General features: G+C 38.8%; 1 protein-coding gene across 1 annotated transcript; it reads right to left on the bottom strand.

The window, feature by feature from the left end:
* Nucleotides 1–5,436: 5,436 nt before the first annotated feature.
* Nucleotides 5,437–12,316, bottom strand: olfml3a (olfactomedin-like 3a). Its single transcript, XM_026333097.1, has 3 exons — nucleotides 11,946–12,316; nucleotides 9,640–9,952; nucleotides 5,437–6,221 (listed from the first exon to the last, which is right to left on the bottom strand). Exons 1-3 carry the CDS (start codon nucleotides 12,054–12,056, stop codon nucleotides 5,437–5,439), a joined length of 1,209 nt encoding a protein of 402 aa, XP_026188882.1. The 5' UTR covers nucleotides 12,057–12,316.
* Between the last annotated feature and the right edge of the window lie 8,402 nt (nucleotides 12,317–20,718).

Below are 20,718 nucleotides of genomic sequence, written 5' to 3'. Positions count from 1 at the left end.
GCAGAGCCACCTGTGACCCAGCAGCCCAGAAGGGGGTTTCCTCCCTCCTGCTGAAACGCTTCCTGTCTGTCTGATTGAGGAGAAACACAACCCCTTTCTCTCTCTCTCTCTCTCTCTCTCTGTGTCCCTCCCTTGTTCAAGTCTAGTCCCAGAGCACTCTCAAGAACTGATCTAGGACCACTGTCAGTCAGTTAGTTGTGTGAAGCACACAGTCTTGCCAGGTTAAAGTTTTAGCAATGCTGATTTGAAATGTGGTTGTTGTGAGGATCCAGAGCTGCCCTGGTTGTCTTCAGAAGAGATTGGCTGGACATCCAGTCTGCAGATATTTTATATTGAGCTGTCCGGTTTGAGGTGAACAGATCAGTAGCCACAAAGAAGACTTCTCAAACACTGAAGCTTCAGCTCTGCACTGACTCTTTGATGGAAAAACTCAGACACTGCCTCCTAAAAGCAGTGAAGGTTTCACAGAGGGAGGCTGAGGACACGTCCCAAGTTGAAAAAGACGATATCAAGAGGGATCTGAGGCATTTTTAAAAATGCAGCTCTCTTACATTGAATTTTACAGTGCTGTATTAGTATAAAATAACAATGAAGCATAGCATTTTGGAACTATTATATGTAAAACTGCTCTATCAGGCATTATTGTTGAATAAAAAAACTGAAATGGACTTCAAAACTCCAGCTCAGTTCAATGTACTTCCAGTTTCATCAATAAAATAAAAATTTATCTCATCTCCAGGTTATTGATGAGAGGTTGGATCAGGTTGAAAATGAGATATTCACAATATGGCAATTTTTAGCTTCAAAGTGTTTTCACAAGCAGATAAACAGTTTTCTGTAATGAAGAAGAAGAAGAAGATATTCAAGATACTCACAGGAGAGCAAATTGGCTGCAGTGTTATTTCTGACTTCACTTCTAAAGAAGGAAGAAGTAGAAAGTACCATGACAATGGTACAAATAGCTCATAATAAAATTAAAAGAGATAATTATAGTCATTTTGTCCAAAAAAACCCAGAAATTGTAAGCACACTTCACACACCCTTACCTCTCTCTCTGTTTGATGTTTGCTTTTAAGCAATCTCAATCTTTCTCACACAAAGATCATGCTTCAAATTCTCTTCAAAAACATTTCTTTGTCTCTTGTTCTTCTTCCAAACCAGTTTTGGTGGGTGTGTATAGTTTTATGTACAGCTGTCTGCTGGTTACTGTATGTACATTTTTTTAAAAAAGAAAAGAAAAGAAAGATAGAAAAGATATGATTATAGGTATAAAGAGAAAAAACGCTGACATTTTGAATATCTGTAGCTTCATTGGTGGCGATTAAGAAAAGTTCTGAAAAAGATTAACATATTCTTCTTTTACCTTGGAACATTTCAAAGCAACCTTCTTGGTGTCTATCCCATCATTAATCACACTGCTGTACAGCCATAATGTGTATCTGAATTTGCCATCCAGATGCTTGAGCCGCAACATCTGGTAAATGGACTGCTTTTGAAGAAACAAAATAGTGAAGTAATGTGAAATTTCAAAGAAAAAGGCTGCAGCACTGCTGTCATTTCACTTTTCCTTGCATTAGTGTAATCTCTCCTCTTATAATTTGCTCTCTTTAGATATAGTAATTTAAGATTTAATCTGATAAAAAATGCACAAAACGCAGCAAAATTGCTGTTTTAGAATTGATACTATAACTGTTCAGGTGAAAAACAGTAATGCTTTTCAATCAGAATACTGGAGAACAGACGTTCCACATAGATTTGTGATAATAAAACAACCATTTGTTTTTTTTCTGTTCTTATTGTTCAGTTTACTGTTTGGTAGTAGTTTTTCTGTTTTGCTGCGAATGGGTAGAAAAGATGACAAATGACAGAGATTAAGAGATCAGCTTGAGCAGTAGTTTTTGTGCCATACAATACAAAAATCACAGCACAAAAGCAATGCATGGTCAACATGAAGTAAAATAAATGCACATTAGGATCAGAGTTCTGCTAAGAGCCCATCATTACACCATTATCATGTATTTATTTTTGTTTAATAAATTTTGCACACATTTCTTAGACTGATCAGCCTAGATCAGTCTAAGATATGTGCATTGTGTAATGTGCATTTACAGTAGAGTATCAGTGTGGGAGTCAGTGACTGCTGATGCAGTAGAACTGGCAGACTGATGACTTTTGGATGGAAAATGCATCACACTGTGATGCTCATGGTTTTTCAGAGACAGTTCTCCAGTTGGGCGCAATTGAAGAGAAGAGGGTACAAGAGATGAAATGAATAAAAGAGAGCCACTCAGACATTAAATGAACAAACACCATGTAACATGTGATAAAAATGTTGCATTTGCATTACATTCACATGTGTTATTTAAAGTCTCCTCATTGGACAACAAAGAAATCATATTTTCATCTACTGCTATTATGCATCTCTTCATTGAAGGTGAAGCATCAGCGGATGTGCTTCATGATTTATTTACTAATCCTTGCACTTTGTTGCATTTTGCTTTTATCAGTGCAGCAACTTTTACACCACTTTTTTTGGCCAAATATAAAAACCTTTTGTCAACTTGGTGTTCAAAATTACAAGCATTTCTTCCCCAAAAAATGTTCACATTGAAAGCATGGGTGCTACTTACAAATTCATCTCTACTGCTAGTTTGCAGAAAGTTACTTTTTCTCTGAATATAAAAAGTATACATACACACATATGCTACCATGAATCTGTGAGAATAAGCTCTCTACCCATGCTGCACATTGAATTTCAATTGTTTATACTGGGAAAAAACATTTATAGCCTTCATTTAGAAATATAATGTATGCACTGGAGTTTCCATATATCTAGTGGCATGATAACCCTGGTGGGTTCCCCCTGCATGGAAGTTTTGTTTTGCCATAACTGATAAGCAAAGATACAATGTGGATATCAAGGCCAGTAAACATTTACAGATTTAACTGTGTATATGGACCATTTAGTGAAAAGCATTGAGTTTTGGATTAGCTCAACAGCAGCCCATGGCAACTTTAATCTGATATGTAATAATGTTCTTGGCAGTGGCTTAGACTAGTCCAGACTGCTGGTAGCTCATTTAGTGGAATGAGGACAAGTAATACTACAGTTGAAACCATCCACAGCTGCAGACTGCAGTACAATGAGCATGCCATATCATGGAGATGGTGAAAATGTGTTTGAAAAATGGAGGCCAGACATCACGACATAAGCAGATGCGCTCAACAGACCCAGAGGGGTCTGTTTTAGCCATTTCCTTCAATGTTAATTTTAGAGCGCAAGCTATTTAGCACTTCAGTGTGTGTGTGGGGCTGAGACGACAGCGCGGGGGCAGCTTATGGGTGGACAGGCCAGCATCTACAGAGCAGTGGCATTTCTCTAATTGGCACTTGTTATAGTGAGAATGAGTCAGTGCATCATTGTTTGTGCTTGGTGTAATCTATTATAGCATCAACACCCCTCTACAGAAGTGACAGTTTGACATTTGCTCTCATTTACAAAGTTGTTTTGATGGTGGAATTCCTCACTAGACTAATGGCATTATTCATAGATTTTTAATATCTTATTTAAGTAGAAACCTTGAAAGAAGTGGTTGAATAACAATGTAGTTTCTGTTCTTCCTTTTTAAAATGTGTGCATTATTATGGTCTTTTACAATGTGGTGTGTTCATATTAGAAGATTCTGTTAAATCAATTGCCTCAGTTCATGGACTGTTTTAAGACCTTCTAGCTTTGCCTAATATTGTTATGTTTCTTGCCATGATCTTGTATCCCTTCCAACTGTACTGATAGCACTGAGCTCATTTTTTATTGAATATTTTGTATTTCTGATAATAGAAATGTCTGAGACAATGTTCTGGTAATTAACATCAACAATTGTTAGAAAAAGACTGTTATAAGTTTGCTTTAGATTCTAGATCATTTCCAAGATTTAAAATAAGAGTGACCCAGTGTGTAATGAAGTGAATAAAATAGCATACAGTATTTCTTCCACAAACTGTCATTCTTTTGTTTCAACATGTCTGAAAATCAACAGCAGATAAGTGTTTGTTGTTTTTTTTCCCAATGGAGTGTGGTGTGCAATCTATTTCATGATATGTTGTTTTCTTTGATTAAAGGACTTATGCAAAACAGGCCCTGCTGTGTTTAGTTTTATGCTAAACTCACCATATAATGACAACAGAACCAGCTGCTTAACAAGCAGTAACATGATTTCATGTGAATCAAATGGTCAAATTAAATTAGGACATATTGTAGCATTTATTAAACTGAACAACATTTTTGCATGCTTGTTTTGATAATTATAATATATATAATACATGTAGGAAAAAATGCAATTAATAGATGTGGTGGTGTGGGGAGCAGTACTGGCACCTCAGAAAAGCAAAAAGGTTCTCCCTGTATCTGTGTGGGTTTTTTCCCAGGTACTCTTGCTCCCTTCCACAGTCCAAAGACATGCAGGATGCGATTAGGCTAATTGGTGACTCTAAATTGCCCATAAGTGTGAAAGGTTTTCAACATCTAGGCTTGCTTGAATCACAAGCATACAGGTTGTGTTCATGTCAAATGAGAGTGAAGTTAATGATGGGAAAGATTCCCATGTTTACAACTTGACACCATGGGACAACTCAAGATGGCAGCTATTGCTCTTCTTGTGGTACTGTTTCATTACTGGAGATATTCCTGGGTTAAGTGATGCAAAACAGGACATGTGCGTGTTAGACATAAGGTGGTTGTTGAATACAGCACTATAACTGTCACATTTCAGTGTTTATTCACCTTTAACAACAGATTTTCGCTGTACTTACTATCACTTGCATACATATATACCACTAAGTCAAATAAACTGGAGCTTTTAGAAAAATTCAACCTTCACGTTCGTTATTTTGAATGGTAGTGGGAACTTCTTAATTTCAATTCCTCTGGTATGGCACAAACACGGCATCAGTACAAAAGTCCCCTTTCTTAGATATAATAGGAAAAAAAGAACACAAAAACCCTGTTCTATCTTAAATAAGCCAATGTGATCATATTGTACATCTGCCTTCTACTCGTGAGGGATAGAAAGGTGGATTCGTATGACATACCAAAACATATTTAGCTTCTTCACTAATGCTATGGCTGCTGGTTAAGCAATGGTTTTGCACAGTAATGCAGTTGAGAAATCATTCTTAAAGCAGAACAGAATATTGATCTCACAGCTAATCTCAAATTTGTGTATTTCCTAAACTGTCCCTTTTATTGCTCGCATCTCACATTTTTAACAAAATGCACACCACCTTGTGCATGTCACTATTACAGATGAGTGAAAGGAATAACTGGAAGCTGCATTATAGTTTCAGGAATTCATGATAGGACCAGGAATTAGGTGTTTCTTTAAACTTACATTTCAAAACACCAAAAAATTTACACCAAAAATTTGAAATTCCATCCTGTCAAACCAGGAGTTTCCTTTTCATGGTCACTCTGTAAATAATTTGGTAGCCATCGTCCCAGCCATAGAGCTGTTTCTCCTCAGGGTTGTATTTCAGACTGGCATGGGCTCCATACCTCCGGGGGAAGTATAGCAGTGGAGCCTCCTCATTGATCATCGCGTCATTGACGTCAAAAATGCACTGAACCCGAGAGCGGCTGGCCAGCCGGGTGTTGTAAACAACATAGACAGTCCCGCATACAACAAAAGCTGCCTCTGCGTTCTCCCTTGGGCACCGGGTGTCCCAGATTTGTTCTATATCAAGTGTGGCAGGATCCATCTTGGCGAGGCTGATGTTTGGTTCACTGTCACCAGTGGCATACAGGAGCCAGAGGCCCTCATCATCTGCTGCAAGGTCCGCAACAGTCTCTGGATTGAGGTTGTAAACAGCAGCATGATTATCCACAGGGAACATAGCAGTGTCTATTACTGTGCCACTCAGCAGGTCATATTTGACCACTTGCACATCTGTACCAAACTCCTGTTTTATGTAGTACAAATAGCCATTATAAACAGCACTGCCAGGACCACTCCACTCAGAGGGTACTTTTATCTGTGTGCTGCTAGTGACTCCAGGAGAATGGGAAAAGTCTCGTACAGAGTTAAACTGGTAGATTCTGTCACCTGTTGTCCCATTAAAGACATAAACCTTGGATGACCTTGGGTCTCTGGTCCACATACCCTTGGGACTGCCCACTCTCTTCAGGATCTTCACTGATCTGATGCCAGATATGATTTCCACACAGTCTGAAGTGAGAGAGAATAAAAAGTACAGAAAAAATATCACAACTGACTGTTTGACATGTTGTTGCTCAGCACATCAATATTTATTTTCTCACATGGCAGATAAAATAATTAGTGAGAGGCTAAATACAGTATATTAGACATTTGTGTGGCCCTGATTCCTAAAAATACACACTTCATGCATATTGCTACTTCCTTCTTATGAAACTATTGGATCTGCAATAGCAGACAGGTTCAAAGTAGCCAGAAGTAATAGGCTCCTTGATGTTAGACCAGTGACAGTTGCAGTCTGTTATGCAACTCTGTCACAGTTTTATCTAACTAAGCTTTATGTTGGTCTCTTGGTCTATTTTTGCAAGATAAACCCTATTGATCATACAGAACATTAATTTTGCTTATTTGGAATGAGCAGCATTATGACAAGAAAAGAAAGAGAGCTACAGAATGCAGTTTGGGGCAGCAGCAATATTCTAAACTTGGATCAGGCCCTTTGGCAACAAGGAGAATGAGAGAAATGTACAGTTGCAAGATAAGTAATGGCACTGTTTGCAATTTCCTGGTTTTCTGAATAAATTGGTCATGAATTGTTGACGGACACCACAAAGGAAGCCATTGCTCTCTAAAAAAAAAAACAAAACAGCAGCATGAAATTTGGCAAAGACCTCGTTGACACCCCACAACACCACTGGGAAGACATCTTGTGAAATTGTCAAATGAAGGTAGGATTGTTTTGGAAGAACACACAAAATCCACCTTTTGGAGTGGCCCAGTCAGAGCCCAGACCTCAACCTCATAGAGATGTTGTGGAATAACCTCAGAGAGCCATTCACACTAAACATTTGAGAATACGACTGAGCTGAAGCAGTTCTGTAAAGGAGTATGGTCCAAAATTCCTCGTCAATGTTGTGCAGGTCTGATCCACTGCTACAAGAAGCTCTTGCTGTTGCAAACAAAGGGGAGTGTTCATTGTTACCATAACCTGACTCAAAAGTAGCATGACCTCTATGTCTGCTAAACTTACTTTTTAAAGCAATGTATCCTTTGATTTAGCTTTTATATAATATTGGCTTATCTTTAATTATAATCTTTGATTATATTATCTTATTGTGTGCCCCCCCACCATCTCCTGAAGCTCAGAGCTGCTCCATGCTGCTGTAGTGCAGGCACTTTTCTGATCCAACTTTTCTACATAAACTACTGCAGTAAAACCATAAAATCCATAACAGAAGCACTTGTTGGTGGACGTTTTGTGTCTTTGATTTGGTTTTGATAAAATACAATATTGCCACCAAATATAGAGCACAATAACAAAGAAAAAAGGAATGTGTAATGATTCACAGAAGTTCCTGTTTCAGTTTATTCCAGCTCCAGCACTACCTGCATTAGCCACACTTATCTGCATTCTATCAGAGTAATCCCCAGCCAGCACTAAAACATTTTGCACGATTGTCAAGAGACCATCTCAATGACCTTGTGGTGCCTGTTCCCTGTTTCTCTGTTACCAGTTTCACCCGTCAGACTCGGCCTTTCTTGCTTATGTTCATGGGCATTTGTTTCCACATAATTTGGTCAATTGTCTGTCCTTTGCTCCCTGCTTGTCTCACCGTGCCTGTGATTGTTATTGTCATTGCAGCCTTGTTTCAAACCTTTGTTTAGATCTGCATCTTCATTTTTTTAGGTCATGAAAAAATGACTTCACACCAGATTCATGCTTATAGACAGCTAGATAAGCAATGTAGCATTAGCTCCAGAATTCTTTCCATAAGTTGGCTTAAAGCTTTGTTTCCACCTGACTGGTTTAAATTAAGAGTCCTAAAAAAAATAATAATATAAAAAAAAAGATATTGGACTAAAGGACTGATGAGAACTGAGGACATAAGATCAAACTGTTTTAACATAACCCTATATGGCGGCTTAGCTTACAGTACATACTTGAACTTTTAAAGATGCCAGTTGAATAGGATTTAATTTTGGGCTAAAAATAATGCAGGAAACTAGAATCTTTGCAAAGGTGCAGCAATGAAAAACATGGAGAAATATTTGAAGAGAAATATAAGGGAAAACTATATGCTATGAATTCTGGAAAATACTCGAGATATAGGCCTAGGATAAAAAAAAAATAACAGGTGTGAAGTTAATGTAATTAAAGTACTGAAATTTAGATTTCATCAATCGTAATCAGTTCCATTAGCATGTTTCAGTAAAGTACTCTGTTGACATGTATTTGCACCCTGACATTTAGAAAGCCAGTAATAATTAATATGTGGCTGTTCAAATTAAGAAAAATTTAAATCAGTTAGGGAGCTATTGGACACATGGCAGCATTTATGTAAGAGAAGTTAAGACTAAGACTACCACACATTCACAAAAATGCACAGAGTTTCTTCTTGATGTACCCCACAGCAATATCTGTATTATGTTCACAAATCTGAAGTGGGTCTCTACAATGCAGTAAAGTTCATATTGGGTCACTTTGCAGACAATGGATCACTGTGTGCAGAGCTCATTCCTGCAAACATGAGCTTGCCACTGAACTCAAGGCAGTTCCCTGTCCCTCTTCTCCTGCAGAGACACAGTCTCAGACTGCAAAGGAGATCACACAGAAACTAATAGAGAAACCTTTATTCTGCTTTGTACTATATAATTCACTTTATATGCAGAATAATTTTGTTTAATTGCTGTATGGAGAGCTTAAATACCATTATAATTCTGATCCCAGGTTTATAATATTACTACATAGATACATAAGTATTGGTCTTAATAAAATTCAAAATATTAATTAATTTGTTTTGTAAATAAATGATACTAATGGACTTCATTAGTATGTATAGATTTAGTTTTTGGAACAAATTAAGTGCCAAAATATAGATCTTGCTTAATCTGCCACCTTAAATGAAATGCCAATATAAAGTCTGATGTGTTTCATGGAATTAAAATCTAACCTCCCACATCATACCTTAAAGGTGTTATAAATCCCTGTATTACCTGAGTAAATGACTCAGTAGAGCAGTTATAGTATATCTCAGCGTTTTTTGTAGCAGCATCCCTTAACATCTGAACATTACAAAGACAAACACTGCTGCACAAACAGGGGAGTCACTCTGCTGAAATAAATGAGCTGCATCAAGCCATGTTTCTCCTGGAAAACATGACTGCCCACTGACTCAAAGCATTTCGTTAAATGGCTTGTAAGAGCACCACTTTTTTTTTCTTTTTTCCAGTGGCACAGTTTTTTTAAGAAAGCAACCCAGGAAAAGGGGAGGTATAGTCCCTAATGGCATGTGTAATGCTAAATGTGTCTATAGAACATATGTTCATTTTGATGGTGCCAGGATTCCATCAACATAAAAAAGAAAGAGCAAATGCAGTCATTCTGCAGAGGACGTTAGGCTGAAGTCTGTAAGTACTTGCTGCAGCTCACCAGAGACTCTGGACTGCAGCTCCTCCCAGCCTCCTTCCTCCTCTTCTTCTCCTCTGTGCTCCTCTAGCCCCCAGGCCCCCTGCTCTACAACCTTGTCTGCCTTATTCGCACAGGCCCGAGGTGAGCTGTGTGTCTCCACATAGTCTATTTCTCGCTCCACCCGATCCATTCGCACTGCAGCTCCTTCCAGGTCTCTGATCAGCATGCCGTGCTCATTCTTCAGCACAACCATGGCCTCAGCAGTTAGCTTTTTAAAATCCTGCAGCTCTGTGTGGTAGCGATGTGATTGTTCATGCCAAAACTGCATGCGATCCTACAAGACATGGGCAAAGCAAATGTTATGGTGTACTGCAGGATGATTTTTTTCCTGGCTTTCACACAAGCCACCTATTCAGAAGAGGCACTTTGTTTACTTGTGTATGTGTTTTCAGCCACACTAAGAGTGGGCTCTACAGGGAGTGCAGCTGGTCAATCCACCACTTAAACATTTTAAAATATAATATATTAATACTGGATGCACTGCCATAAAATTTTCTGCAGACACACAAAGCATGAAAATTATTTTGTTTTTATCCCCTGGCTTTGCCTATAGTGCTACAGAAAATGTTAGTGAACAGTTGTAACAACTCTTAAATAAAGTGACATGAAACCTTTATTTTGAAAATTTTACTTTATCCAGTACATAGTACCTGTAAATCTAAAAGCATTTTCAGCCTCTGTCACGTTTCTTGTTTGTTACAATGTGTTAACATGCTAGCACATTAAAATAAGATGGAAAAAAATATAAAAATGCTAAATATATCATTTAAACCATATTGACAAAGTGGGGAGAAAAAACATTCAATGTCAGCTTCCAACTTGTCAGAAATCAGATGTTGCTGAACTGCTGCTTTCAAAAGCTGTTTCTGCACCACTAGTAACAGTTACGTCAAAATATAATTCAATTTAATGCTAATACAATCAGTTTTGTGTATTACACTCAATACTACGGAAATGTACAGAACAGCTACATACCAAAGCAGGATGTTTATCTGGTGTAACTCTAACCACTTTTTGTGTCACTGCTCCCAAGTTGGAATAAAGTGTTATCTTGGCACTTTCATTATTTTCAACATTTTATCAACATAGTATAAATGCAGCCTCATACTAAGTTATTTTTATAAATTGTCATTAGGAGGGTATTATCATATCACATCTGTGCCAAAGTACAGCCTTACAGAGCTGCTGCTGTAGCTGTGGACTCCTGTTTCCTACCACATTAAACATAAGCAAAATTTGCCTGGTTCCACCACAGCATTATCAACATCACCAAATAGAACAGCACTGTGTTTCTCAGTGTATTGACAGACACAATCAGATTGACAGGTGAATTATTCAGAGCAAGATGTAATAACTGAAGGCTCCTCCGCTGTCTCCACCTCAGTTTCATTTTCACCCATTGCCTGCTGTGGCCCTGTGGTCAAATGGAAATGAAAGTTCAATGAAAACTTGATGATGAATTGCTGTGTTCACATCATTACAGAAGTTGAGCCAGCATACAGGAATTGAGACTGTGGTGAAGCCACAGGGGGTGAAGTGAGCCGGATTTAGCTGTAAATAGATGATTCATTTCATGGGAATAAAAGTTTTAAGGTTGTCATTTATCCATTGCAGCCACGCAGTTGATGAAAAAGAAAATTCTGACTGAAACTGTACCCCACAAAAATGCATTAGTAGAAATACTAATTTACTGAAGTTGCTCCCTAAGGTAACCAGGCATGTAAACTTGCATTTCAAAACACATTCACATTAAACTAGCAAATGTTTACACAAAATTTATTCATCTCTTTCATGCCACATTTTCTGTATTATAACCAATACTAATCTCATTCATTCCCTGAGGCACTTGTAATACAGTTTCATCCTACCTTTGCAAAACACATCTTTCTATTCTGCTGTTGGTATGTCTGATGCCATGGCAGCAAAGGTTGAGCTTGTACTCATTACTGGTATGTCATTGTCGAAAGAAGAAATTGTAATGTTGTCAGACAGATGCTGGGTGTTACATGACAAGGAGAGCTCTGCATGCATCAACTAATATTCCCCCAGAGGTCCTTGCAAAGTTGATGAGCTGGGCAGAGATTGCCTTAATTGGATTGCTTCAGTTAAGACATCAACTTGAAATAAAAGGAGGAGGAACTAAAAAATGTCAACTGCTTTTTAATTTTTTTTTTTTTTTTGACAGTTACATCAGTGAAATGTGTCCTACTATTTTATGCAGAAATAGTACATTAAGCAATTATCAGTCAGGGGTAATTGCTTCTTACCTCTATAGTCAACAATCTGTTCTCCAGATAATCCATCAACCCCTGATAGTAATACTGGGCTCCAGTGAAAACCCAGGCAGTGGAAACAAGGAGGACTAAGACCGCTTTCATTGTAAGCCGATCAGTTGGACAAGTCTGTCCAGCTTCTAGAGGATTCTTCAGATTTTCCTGCTCAATGTGATCCTCTGTAAAACTGTCTTAAGAGTGTCACACAACCGGTAAACACTTGTACTGTATTGTAGTGTAGGCTACCTCAAGATGCAAAGAGGTGAGAAGGATAGAGAGAGTGTAAGAGGCCGTCCTGTGGAGTCTCCAATTCTTTGACCACTCTGACTTTGCTGGAATGTTTTCACAAACTCTCAGGGAGGAGCCTTGTGCCTCTTACCCCTTGCTGTCCTCAAACTCCACTAACTCATAGCTGCATGTGTATCTGTTGCACATTTTGTACACACTGTCTCAGACCATGAAAGCAAGGACTGTAAAAAAAAAAAGGAAAGAAAACTGAAGAGTCTACTCAGATAACACCTATGCATTTACATGCATTTGCTCATCATTTCTGAAATCAAGCAGCTGAAACAAGAGTTATTTTTTTATTGATGGATTTTATTTGCTCTCTGTCTATGGTTTGTTTTTATTTAATTTTTATTGAGCTGAATTGTTTTATCAGAATATAAAGCAATTTGTATCTATTTTTAATATTTAATTGGTTTATTTATACAACACCTATTATGTATTATTATGTAATACATTATGTAATTGTACTAGTGTGCCAAGACTCTATGTTTTATATGTATTCCCTGGACAGATGTTACAAGAATATAAACATATAACATTTTGTAACAATATTAATCTTAAAAACATAATTTAGGACCCATCTGTCTCCTTTCTGTTTGCCTGTAATTTTTTTATATGCATTGGGTCCTTTCTGCAGACAAATTATTCTGTGGGCAGTTTGTATGTTCTCCCCATGGCTGCATGGGTTTTCTCCTTGTACCACAGCTTCCTCCCACAGTCTAGAAACATGCAGGTTCACTTGATTGGTGAGTCTAAATTGCCCAAAGGTGTGAATGTGAGTGTTTGTCTGTCTCTGTGTGTCAGCCCAGGGTTAACCGCATTTAGTGCGAGCCGGGATTGGCTCCAGCCCCCCTGTGACCTTCTACAAGATAAGTGGTATACATGATGGATGGATAGGCAATTTCCCCTGTGCTGTGGACCTGGCATTGATTTGTACCCCACATGTGCAAAATACTTACACTATAATTTGCAGCATCTCTCCTACAGTTTATTTAAAACTTAAGAAACAAAAAACATTTGCAAGCATTAGTTTATAATCTTTTTTGGGGGTGGGGAATGGGGAAAAAATGCAGCGCTTGTAAAATGACAAAAACATGTTCTCAATAATAAACAACTGTATCTATTACTAATAGCAGCTGTCTTGCTACTCTTTTCAGTTGTTTTGATGTCTTTGTACTAATTTTGTCTCTCTGGTTTTAATTTGCTGTGGGTTTTTTGCATTTTATTATAGTTTTCTATTTTGTTGTAGTTTTGATTCTTTTAGCATATATGTCTGTTGTAGTTGTTTTGTGTCATTGTGGTTGTTCACTGTTTCTTTGTGGTTATTTTGTATGTCTGTGGTTATTCATTTCTCTGTTTTCCTTCTTTTTATAATTGTTTTGCCTGTTTGTACTTGGTTTGTCTCTTTGTCATTGTTTTGTGTGTCTGTTGTTGTTGTGGGACAGATTGGTGGTTAGCACTGTTGACTCACAACAAGGAGGTTTTTGGTTTGAAACCTGTGTGGAGTTTGCATGTTCTCCCCATGCTTGTGTGGGTTCTCTCCAGGTACTCCAGTTTCCACCCACAGTCCAAAAACGTGTATGTCAGGTTGATTGGTGACTCTAAATTGCCCATAGGAGTGAGTGTGAGTCTGCGTGGCCCTGTGATGGACAGGTCAGATGTCAAGGATGCACCCCTGCCTTTCACTCGAAGGCTGGGATAGACTCCAGCAGATCCCCGTGACCATAAATAGGAAGAAGCTAGTAAACATATTGGACGAATGTGGCTGTTGTGCTTCACCTTGTAGTTGTCTTGCTTCGCTTTGTGACTGTGACCACGAAGTAGCTCTGCTGCTTCTTCACCCCTGTCACAACAGATCAAACTCTGAACTGTGAAGGCAGGAAACAAACCAGTCATAAAACTAAACTTTCATGGGTTTTAGCTTGTTGCTGTATTATCATGATTAAGAGTCAGTGCCAGAATGACTGTAGTCTAATCATGATCTCTTTTGATTGTCTGCCAACTATCATCTCAGAGTATCCTGAACTGAACCACAGTCTCCTGTCTATTTTTATGCCTGCAGACAGCAGACCAGACCGCGGGTGTCGTCATGGTAACAAAGTGCAGCATGGCTGCTTTTAGAATTAAAATGGGCAACCTGGAGTTTGATCTAATCTGGAATACATCACCTAACCAGTAGGCCAGGGCACTGACAGGCCAATGACTGTAAAATGGTGTCTGTGTGTTTTCATGCCCCAGAGGTTTTTTTCAATCATAATTTCTAATTGATGTAAGTAATTACTATTTTTTTTTTTTCCATTTGCTAAATTGATTTGAGGTATGTGTCTCATACTATCTGCCACTCAGTGTGGATTTTGAATCTATTGTTAAACACCGACTTAATTGCACCATTGAGTAGTGTGGTGTTATAAAAGGGCAACACATCAATCAGGATTCATTATGTTCTGCTAAGCATCAGCATATTGCAGTTTTAAAACCTTTTAGCTCAGGGTGGGTGAACAGTGAAATAGTATAACTATTGCTCAGGCATTTGTTTAGAATCAACTAGTTGAGTTGATTCAGGGGAATGAAGTGCTGTGTGCTGTGCCCTACTTTGTGTGCATGGTTATCCACAAGATGGCAGCATCTGTCTTCAGGTGATAAAGGAAACAATGACCAGTGGTGGAAGAGGTGTTCAGATGTTTCACTTAAGTACCAGTACAACAATATATAAAATTCTACTTAAGTAAATGTAAAAAGGATCATCACAAACTGTACTGCTGTTTTGTACTGTGGTCATTGACTTTGGCATATAATTATATTTTAGATAAAAGATTGCTATGTATCTGTAAATATTTAAACTATTAAGAAAAAAATAAGAATTTTGAAATTGATGGCAGCTACACGTCTGAAGAAAGTTTGGACAGAGGCAACAAAAGGCTGAAAAAGTAAGCAGTACTAACAAGGAAGAGCTGGATAAACATCTTGCAACTAATTAGTTTATTTGGCAACAGTTCAGTAACATGACTGGGTAGAGAAAGACTATCTTAGAGAGTCAGAGTCTCTCAGAAGTAAAGACAGGCAGAGATTCACCAATCTGTTTTTTTTTTTAACCTGTCCTGTCCATCTGCTTAGTGTACAGTATTGAGGATCTGGATGTCTTGCTGAGTCAACAGATTTGCTTTTCCAAGAGGTGTTGAACCAGCTCCTTTTGTTTAGTTCATGTTTAGTTTTATGATGATACAGGACAATTGTCAGCAATGACACGCAGAGATGACAACTACCATAAAATATGTATATTTGACTATGTGAATGAGTGCATGAGTATATGTGTGAGTGTGTGTGTGAGAGAGAGTGTGATTGTGTGTGTGTGTGTGTGTGTGTGTGTGTGTGTGTGTGTGTGTGTGAGGGTGTGTGTGTGTGTGTGTGTGTGTGTGAACATGTTACTGAATGTTATACACAACAAGAGCAGGAGGCCACCACACCGTCACCCTGGCTCCAACTGCATTTCCTGGCATGAAAGTGTTGGATAAATTCTCTTTTTAAATCAGTTTAATCACTGAACTCAAAAATAGATGATACATAAAGAGTCAGAAGTCTCCTTTAATGATTACAGGTTCAGTCAACATAGAGTGAGAAAGGAAGAAGAAGAATGAACAATTCATTCTTCTCTGCAACAACATTTGTGCATGTGGATGGATGTGAGAAACTTTATGGGAGAATCTACACGTAAACTGTGTTTTGCATCCACAACCTTGAAGACAGCAGTGTGGATTTGTACAGTCTCTGGGAAACACTATCATTAAAATCCTCCTAGCGCTAAATGTTATTTAAGTTTATGAGTGATTGGTCACCATTCCTCTGTTAGCCCACTGCCTAGCAAAAACATGACAAGTAGAGAAAACATACTGGCTGTCTGTGTTAATGTTAATTACATCGTCTGTACCAAGTTCTCAAACTCATGCTGAAAAGTGTGGTGATAAAGCAATAGCTTTAAATATGTCAGTCTGAGTCACAATAGCATAACCTGTTGCATTTGTACTGTCAGGACATTTTTATTTACAAAAGTCATCAATAAAATCAAGTCTGCATTGTGCAGTACATGTCATTTGGCTGCTGTAAATTTGGGTTTGAAACCTCATTGCAGTCTTTAAGCAAAGATTACATTGAGGACAACTTTGAGGACAACTTTGGCACAGTGCATGGTGATGGGTTGCTGGCCACTGAACCAGGGCCGAGAGCAAGAGAGAGACTGCCGCTTTCCCCAGGCTGTCGATCCCCCACTACCAGAGCAAGGGCAGAAGACAAGAGAGCTGGGCCCCCCAATGAAATGTTGTGTAGAGTGTTGTATATTGTGTGTGGTGAGATGAGTGTGAAGTGCATGATGACCTAAGGTGTAATTAAAATGAGGAGGCAGCCGTGGCATCTCTTACTGCTCTCTGGCAGTGGAGATGCACCACACTCCACCCCAGGCCCTCCATGTCTAATATGCATTTTAAATTGTGGGACAGACATTCAAGAGGGCAGGCAGAGGGCAGAACCACTCTAGGGCAGCACCACCAATCAACCCCTCTCTGTCCATTTGCCTCCCAAAGCCCTATGTGTTTATGTTGAGCTGAAGGAGAGCGGGAGAGGGAGTAGGGATCCCCAAAGGAGGCAACACATGGCCTCCTTCCAGGCGCCACCTTCCTGACTGGTTCCAGGACTCATACCCATTCTTTTTGGTAACCATGTCCTCCAGACGAAGAGGAGAGAAGGAGAAGAGGAGAGGGAGCTTCCAGCTTGTTACCAGCACTAAGTTCAAATTTCTGCATCTCTGATGGTATGTGGGTGCATTAGTGCCTATGGAATGGGCAGCTTGCACATCTGGAAAGGCACCATCAATGCTAAAAGATTAAACGATATATCCAGGTTTTAGAGCATATGCTCCTATCCAGATGTCATCTCTTTAAAGGAGGGCCTTGCATATTTCAGCAGGACAATGCTAAACCACATACTGCATCTATGACAGCAGAATCATTTATTAAGCAAGAATGGGCCAATATTTCTTTCCCAAAGCTCCAGCAACTGGATTCCTCAGTTTCCAAACATTTACAGACTGTTAAAAGAAGAGGGGATGTTACACCATGGTAAATTTGGGCCTGTCCCAACTTTTTGAGACGTGTTGCTGCCATCGATTTCAAAATGACCTTATTTTTTTCTTAAAATGGTACATTTTCTCAGTTTAAACATGTGATATGTTTTCTATGTTCTATTCTGAATAAAATATGGGTTAATGAGATTTACAAATTATTGCATTCTGTTGTCATGTAGATTTTACACAGTGCCCCAACTTTTTTGGAATTGGGGTTGTAAGAATGACTGTGTCAGCATATGCATGCGCATGTATATGCTGATACACTCATGAATATGTGTGTATATATCTTCCTGTAGCTGTGAGTATCTTTTGACTGGACGTCACATTAAAAGTTGAGTGTTAATATTTGGTTTTAGGGTTGACATTAAAAATAAGTTAGTGTAGTGCTAGGGTAAAGCATTTAAATGGCTAATGGCTAGCTAACGGGCTAGGGTATGCATTATGCCAGTGATGGTCCTCACAACTGTAGAAAAACCAGTGTGTGTATAACAGAATGCAGAGGATCTCATGTAATTTCATGTGTTTGCCTTCACACCAGGAGTCAGTAGCCATCCATAAAAACTTCCTTCCTCTGCAACTAAACAAAAAGCTAAACACCCATAAAGGCAAAATTTTTATTACAGTTTTGTATTGATTCAAAGGCTCCAAAGAAGCAGCAGCCCAGTGCCAGGTCATATAAAAGTTCAGACCAAATAGGTGAGGCAACATAAATCTTTTAGTCCCTTGTAAATAGCTTTAATTTACCCAAGGCGCCAAAACACTTGACCTGCGTTAGCCCTGCCATTTTGGGGATTTCTGGCTGACTGAGCAGTATGGAGCCAGTCTTTCTTCTCCCATTTTCTGCCTGTCAGCCCAGGTAATAGTCAAGGCCCTAATAGTGGCACACTTGCTCTGCCTGGCTCCAAACCTTCATGACATGTCTGCTGAGAGTCACATTTTTTTTGCACCCAAAGTTTTTGTTTACCAGTGTAGCCTAAATTTAGCTCTTCTGCACATTTTTTTGATTCGAATAATTCCAATAAATACCTGATACCTGAATTTCCCCTCTGGGATTAAAAAAGTTTATCCTATCTTATCTATCCTATTTTATCTCATATTGCCAGGGAATTTCTTCTGTTTTAACCAGATATTCACCTTTCTCTAGCAGCCTTTTTTGCACTCTTTCATGAGCTGTATGTACTTGAGGATTACTGCTACTCACACACCTGCATACTCAAACAAACACAAATGACTATACTGGCTGTTTGTTGTTTGTTACCTTCTGATATGACCACTAGGAGTATCTCCCAACCCCCACCACCAGCCCACTAGCAAGGCATACTATATCACAAATAAACTGTTAAAAAGCTCTGCTGAAACAGAAATGACCACCACTTTTATGATTTGACACTGTGACACTAGGTACAGCTTTGGGTTCCAATAAGTATTGTGTTAAAGCTAAAGGACTGTTGTCATCGTGATTACTTTAATGAACACATCGTTAAGGTTACCGAATGATCATAGTCAGGGTTAGAAGAAGCCATACTGGCTATTGGATTGAAAATGGAAGCAAATGTTGGCTTCCTGTTTTAAAGTCAAATGTCATCCTCAATTTCCAATTCTGAATGAATTATGTCAACAACATCACCTGACTTTTACCTTTGCTCCCTTCAAAAATACTATAGCCACTAGAGGGCTAGAAGAAAGTCTTGACACAAAGTGGTTAAATGCCACTTAGCATACAGAAAACACATCGCTGACTTTGCACCAGTACTGTAATTTGGGAGGGACCCACAGAAGGTAACTATGGAAGCATTGCAATGAAAATGATTCATTTTCTGGCTTTCTATTTAATCTCAATGCAGTGCTGGATCTTGTATTTGTGTTGTTGACCACAAGAGCTTAGTGCAGCTACAAACTACCTTTGGAAACATCCAGAGAGCATCAGTGAGTCATGTAAATACCAGGAATTGTGAAATGGTTTGAGGTGTGAGGTGTATCCAAGCCAGATTTCAATGAGGTATGCATTATGTACACACATCAAGTACACACAGTACACAGGTGTGTCTAGTTTTAATTTGTTGCGTACAGGGGCTTGTTGAGAAAAATGTTTTCTCAACATGATATCTAAAGTAGGCTGTGCTCTGTAATGAAAACTGTCTCTCAACTTGAATGTTCATTTCTTGCTACCCTGACAGACAACATACACTTGCTTGGGTTGCTAAGCAGTTCCTCAGGGGTTGCAAACGGCTGCACAGAGGGGAAAAATTCTTGACAAAGCTGCATTTATCCATGGTGGGCACTGCATGGGAGCTTGACCACTGGAAATAAAGACACAGTATGTGAGAGACTATCCAAGGAAATGCCGTCACAGCCAGTTGTCCCTGCATAGGAACACATTGCTGTTCGCCATACTGTTGCTCAGTCTAGAGTATGGCTAAACATCCACATCAAGCACTGCAGGCAATAGGTTACAGCATTGTATTGAACCAAGTTTTTTAAAGTATACTGTTCACAAAGTCTGTCAAGGGCCCTTGTTTTGTACACATATACTGCATATTACATAGTTTGTCTTAAATGGACGTTTTTGTGGTAACAGTGTATTCCATAACAATGTGAAAGTGATATAACAATATGAAAAGGTTCGCTTGATGAACCAATAGAGAAATATCATCTGAATCTGCAGCTCAATGTTTAGCTGTTCAAACACAAATACTAAATAAATACTAAACATCTCCTGACCAGGCTGCCTCTAACGGGATACCCATAAGAGCTAATGAGTGCAAGCAGACTGGAAAGTGCCACTAACTGGATGCATACCTTTAAATCTTGAACACAAACACAACACAACACAACCCGAACCAAATGGAATATAGAAAAAGAAAACCAGTTTATAGAATTATGGCAACGACATGAGTGCCTTTATAATCTTTCATGCAAGACATCTTCTGAAGTCATGTTTGATCACATGAGATCTTGTGGCTGTGGAATCACCACTATGAAGTCATTACAGCAGCCTGGGCAAATTTTATAGCACAGAAGGGGCCAACCCTCGTCCTCAAGGGCCACTGTCATTTTTCAGCGTAAAAGGTCTAAAACCTATTACCTACTCATCACAAAACAGCAGACAGACAATGTTAGAAACTGGCCAGTGAACAGCATCAAAAGAGACTTACATTTTCCTCAGGACTTGGTAAAGACCAACAACAGAGTTAAAAGAGAGCTCCTAAAACCTTCCCTTTTTCATGTTAAAGATCACATGTCAACATTGTTTTCAATACTTGTTATTGCTACACTGAAGTAGCCAAAAAATCAGTTATTAAATCAGTTAATATCAGGCCACAGCATTAGCCCACTTTATGTTTTCTTGGACAGTGTTTTTGT

This window comes from Mastacembelus armatus, chromosome 7, assembly GCF_900324485.2.
Source record: "Mastacembelus armatus chromosome 7, fMasArm1.2, whole genome shotgun sequence".
NCBI classification, from domain to species: Eukaryota; Metazoa; Chordata; class Actinopteri; order Synbranchiformes; family Mastacembelidae; genus Mastacembelus; species Mastacembelus armatus.
The sequence above is the reverse complement of the archived record's forward strand: the minus strand, read 5'-3'. Positions and strand labels throughout refer to the sequence as shown.

Excerpts from the sequence above, each read along its gene's own strand:
- olfml3a (XM_026333097.1), bottom strand. The coding sequence starts at position 12,056 with ATGAAAGCGGTCTTAGTCCTCCTTGTTTCCACTGCCTGGGTTTTCACT. Across the intron at positions 9,953-11,945 it reads ACAGATTGTTGACTATAGAG|GATCGCATGCAGTTTTGGCA; the intron begins GTAAGAAGCAAT and ends CATGTCTTGTAG. Across the intron at positions 6,222-9,639 it reads GCTGCAGTCCAGAGTCTCTG|ACTGTGTGGAAATCATATCT; the intron begins GTGAGCTGCAGC and ends CTCTCACTTCAG.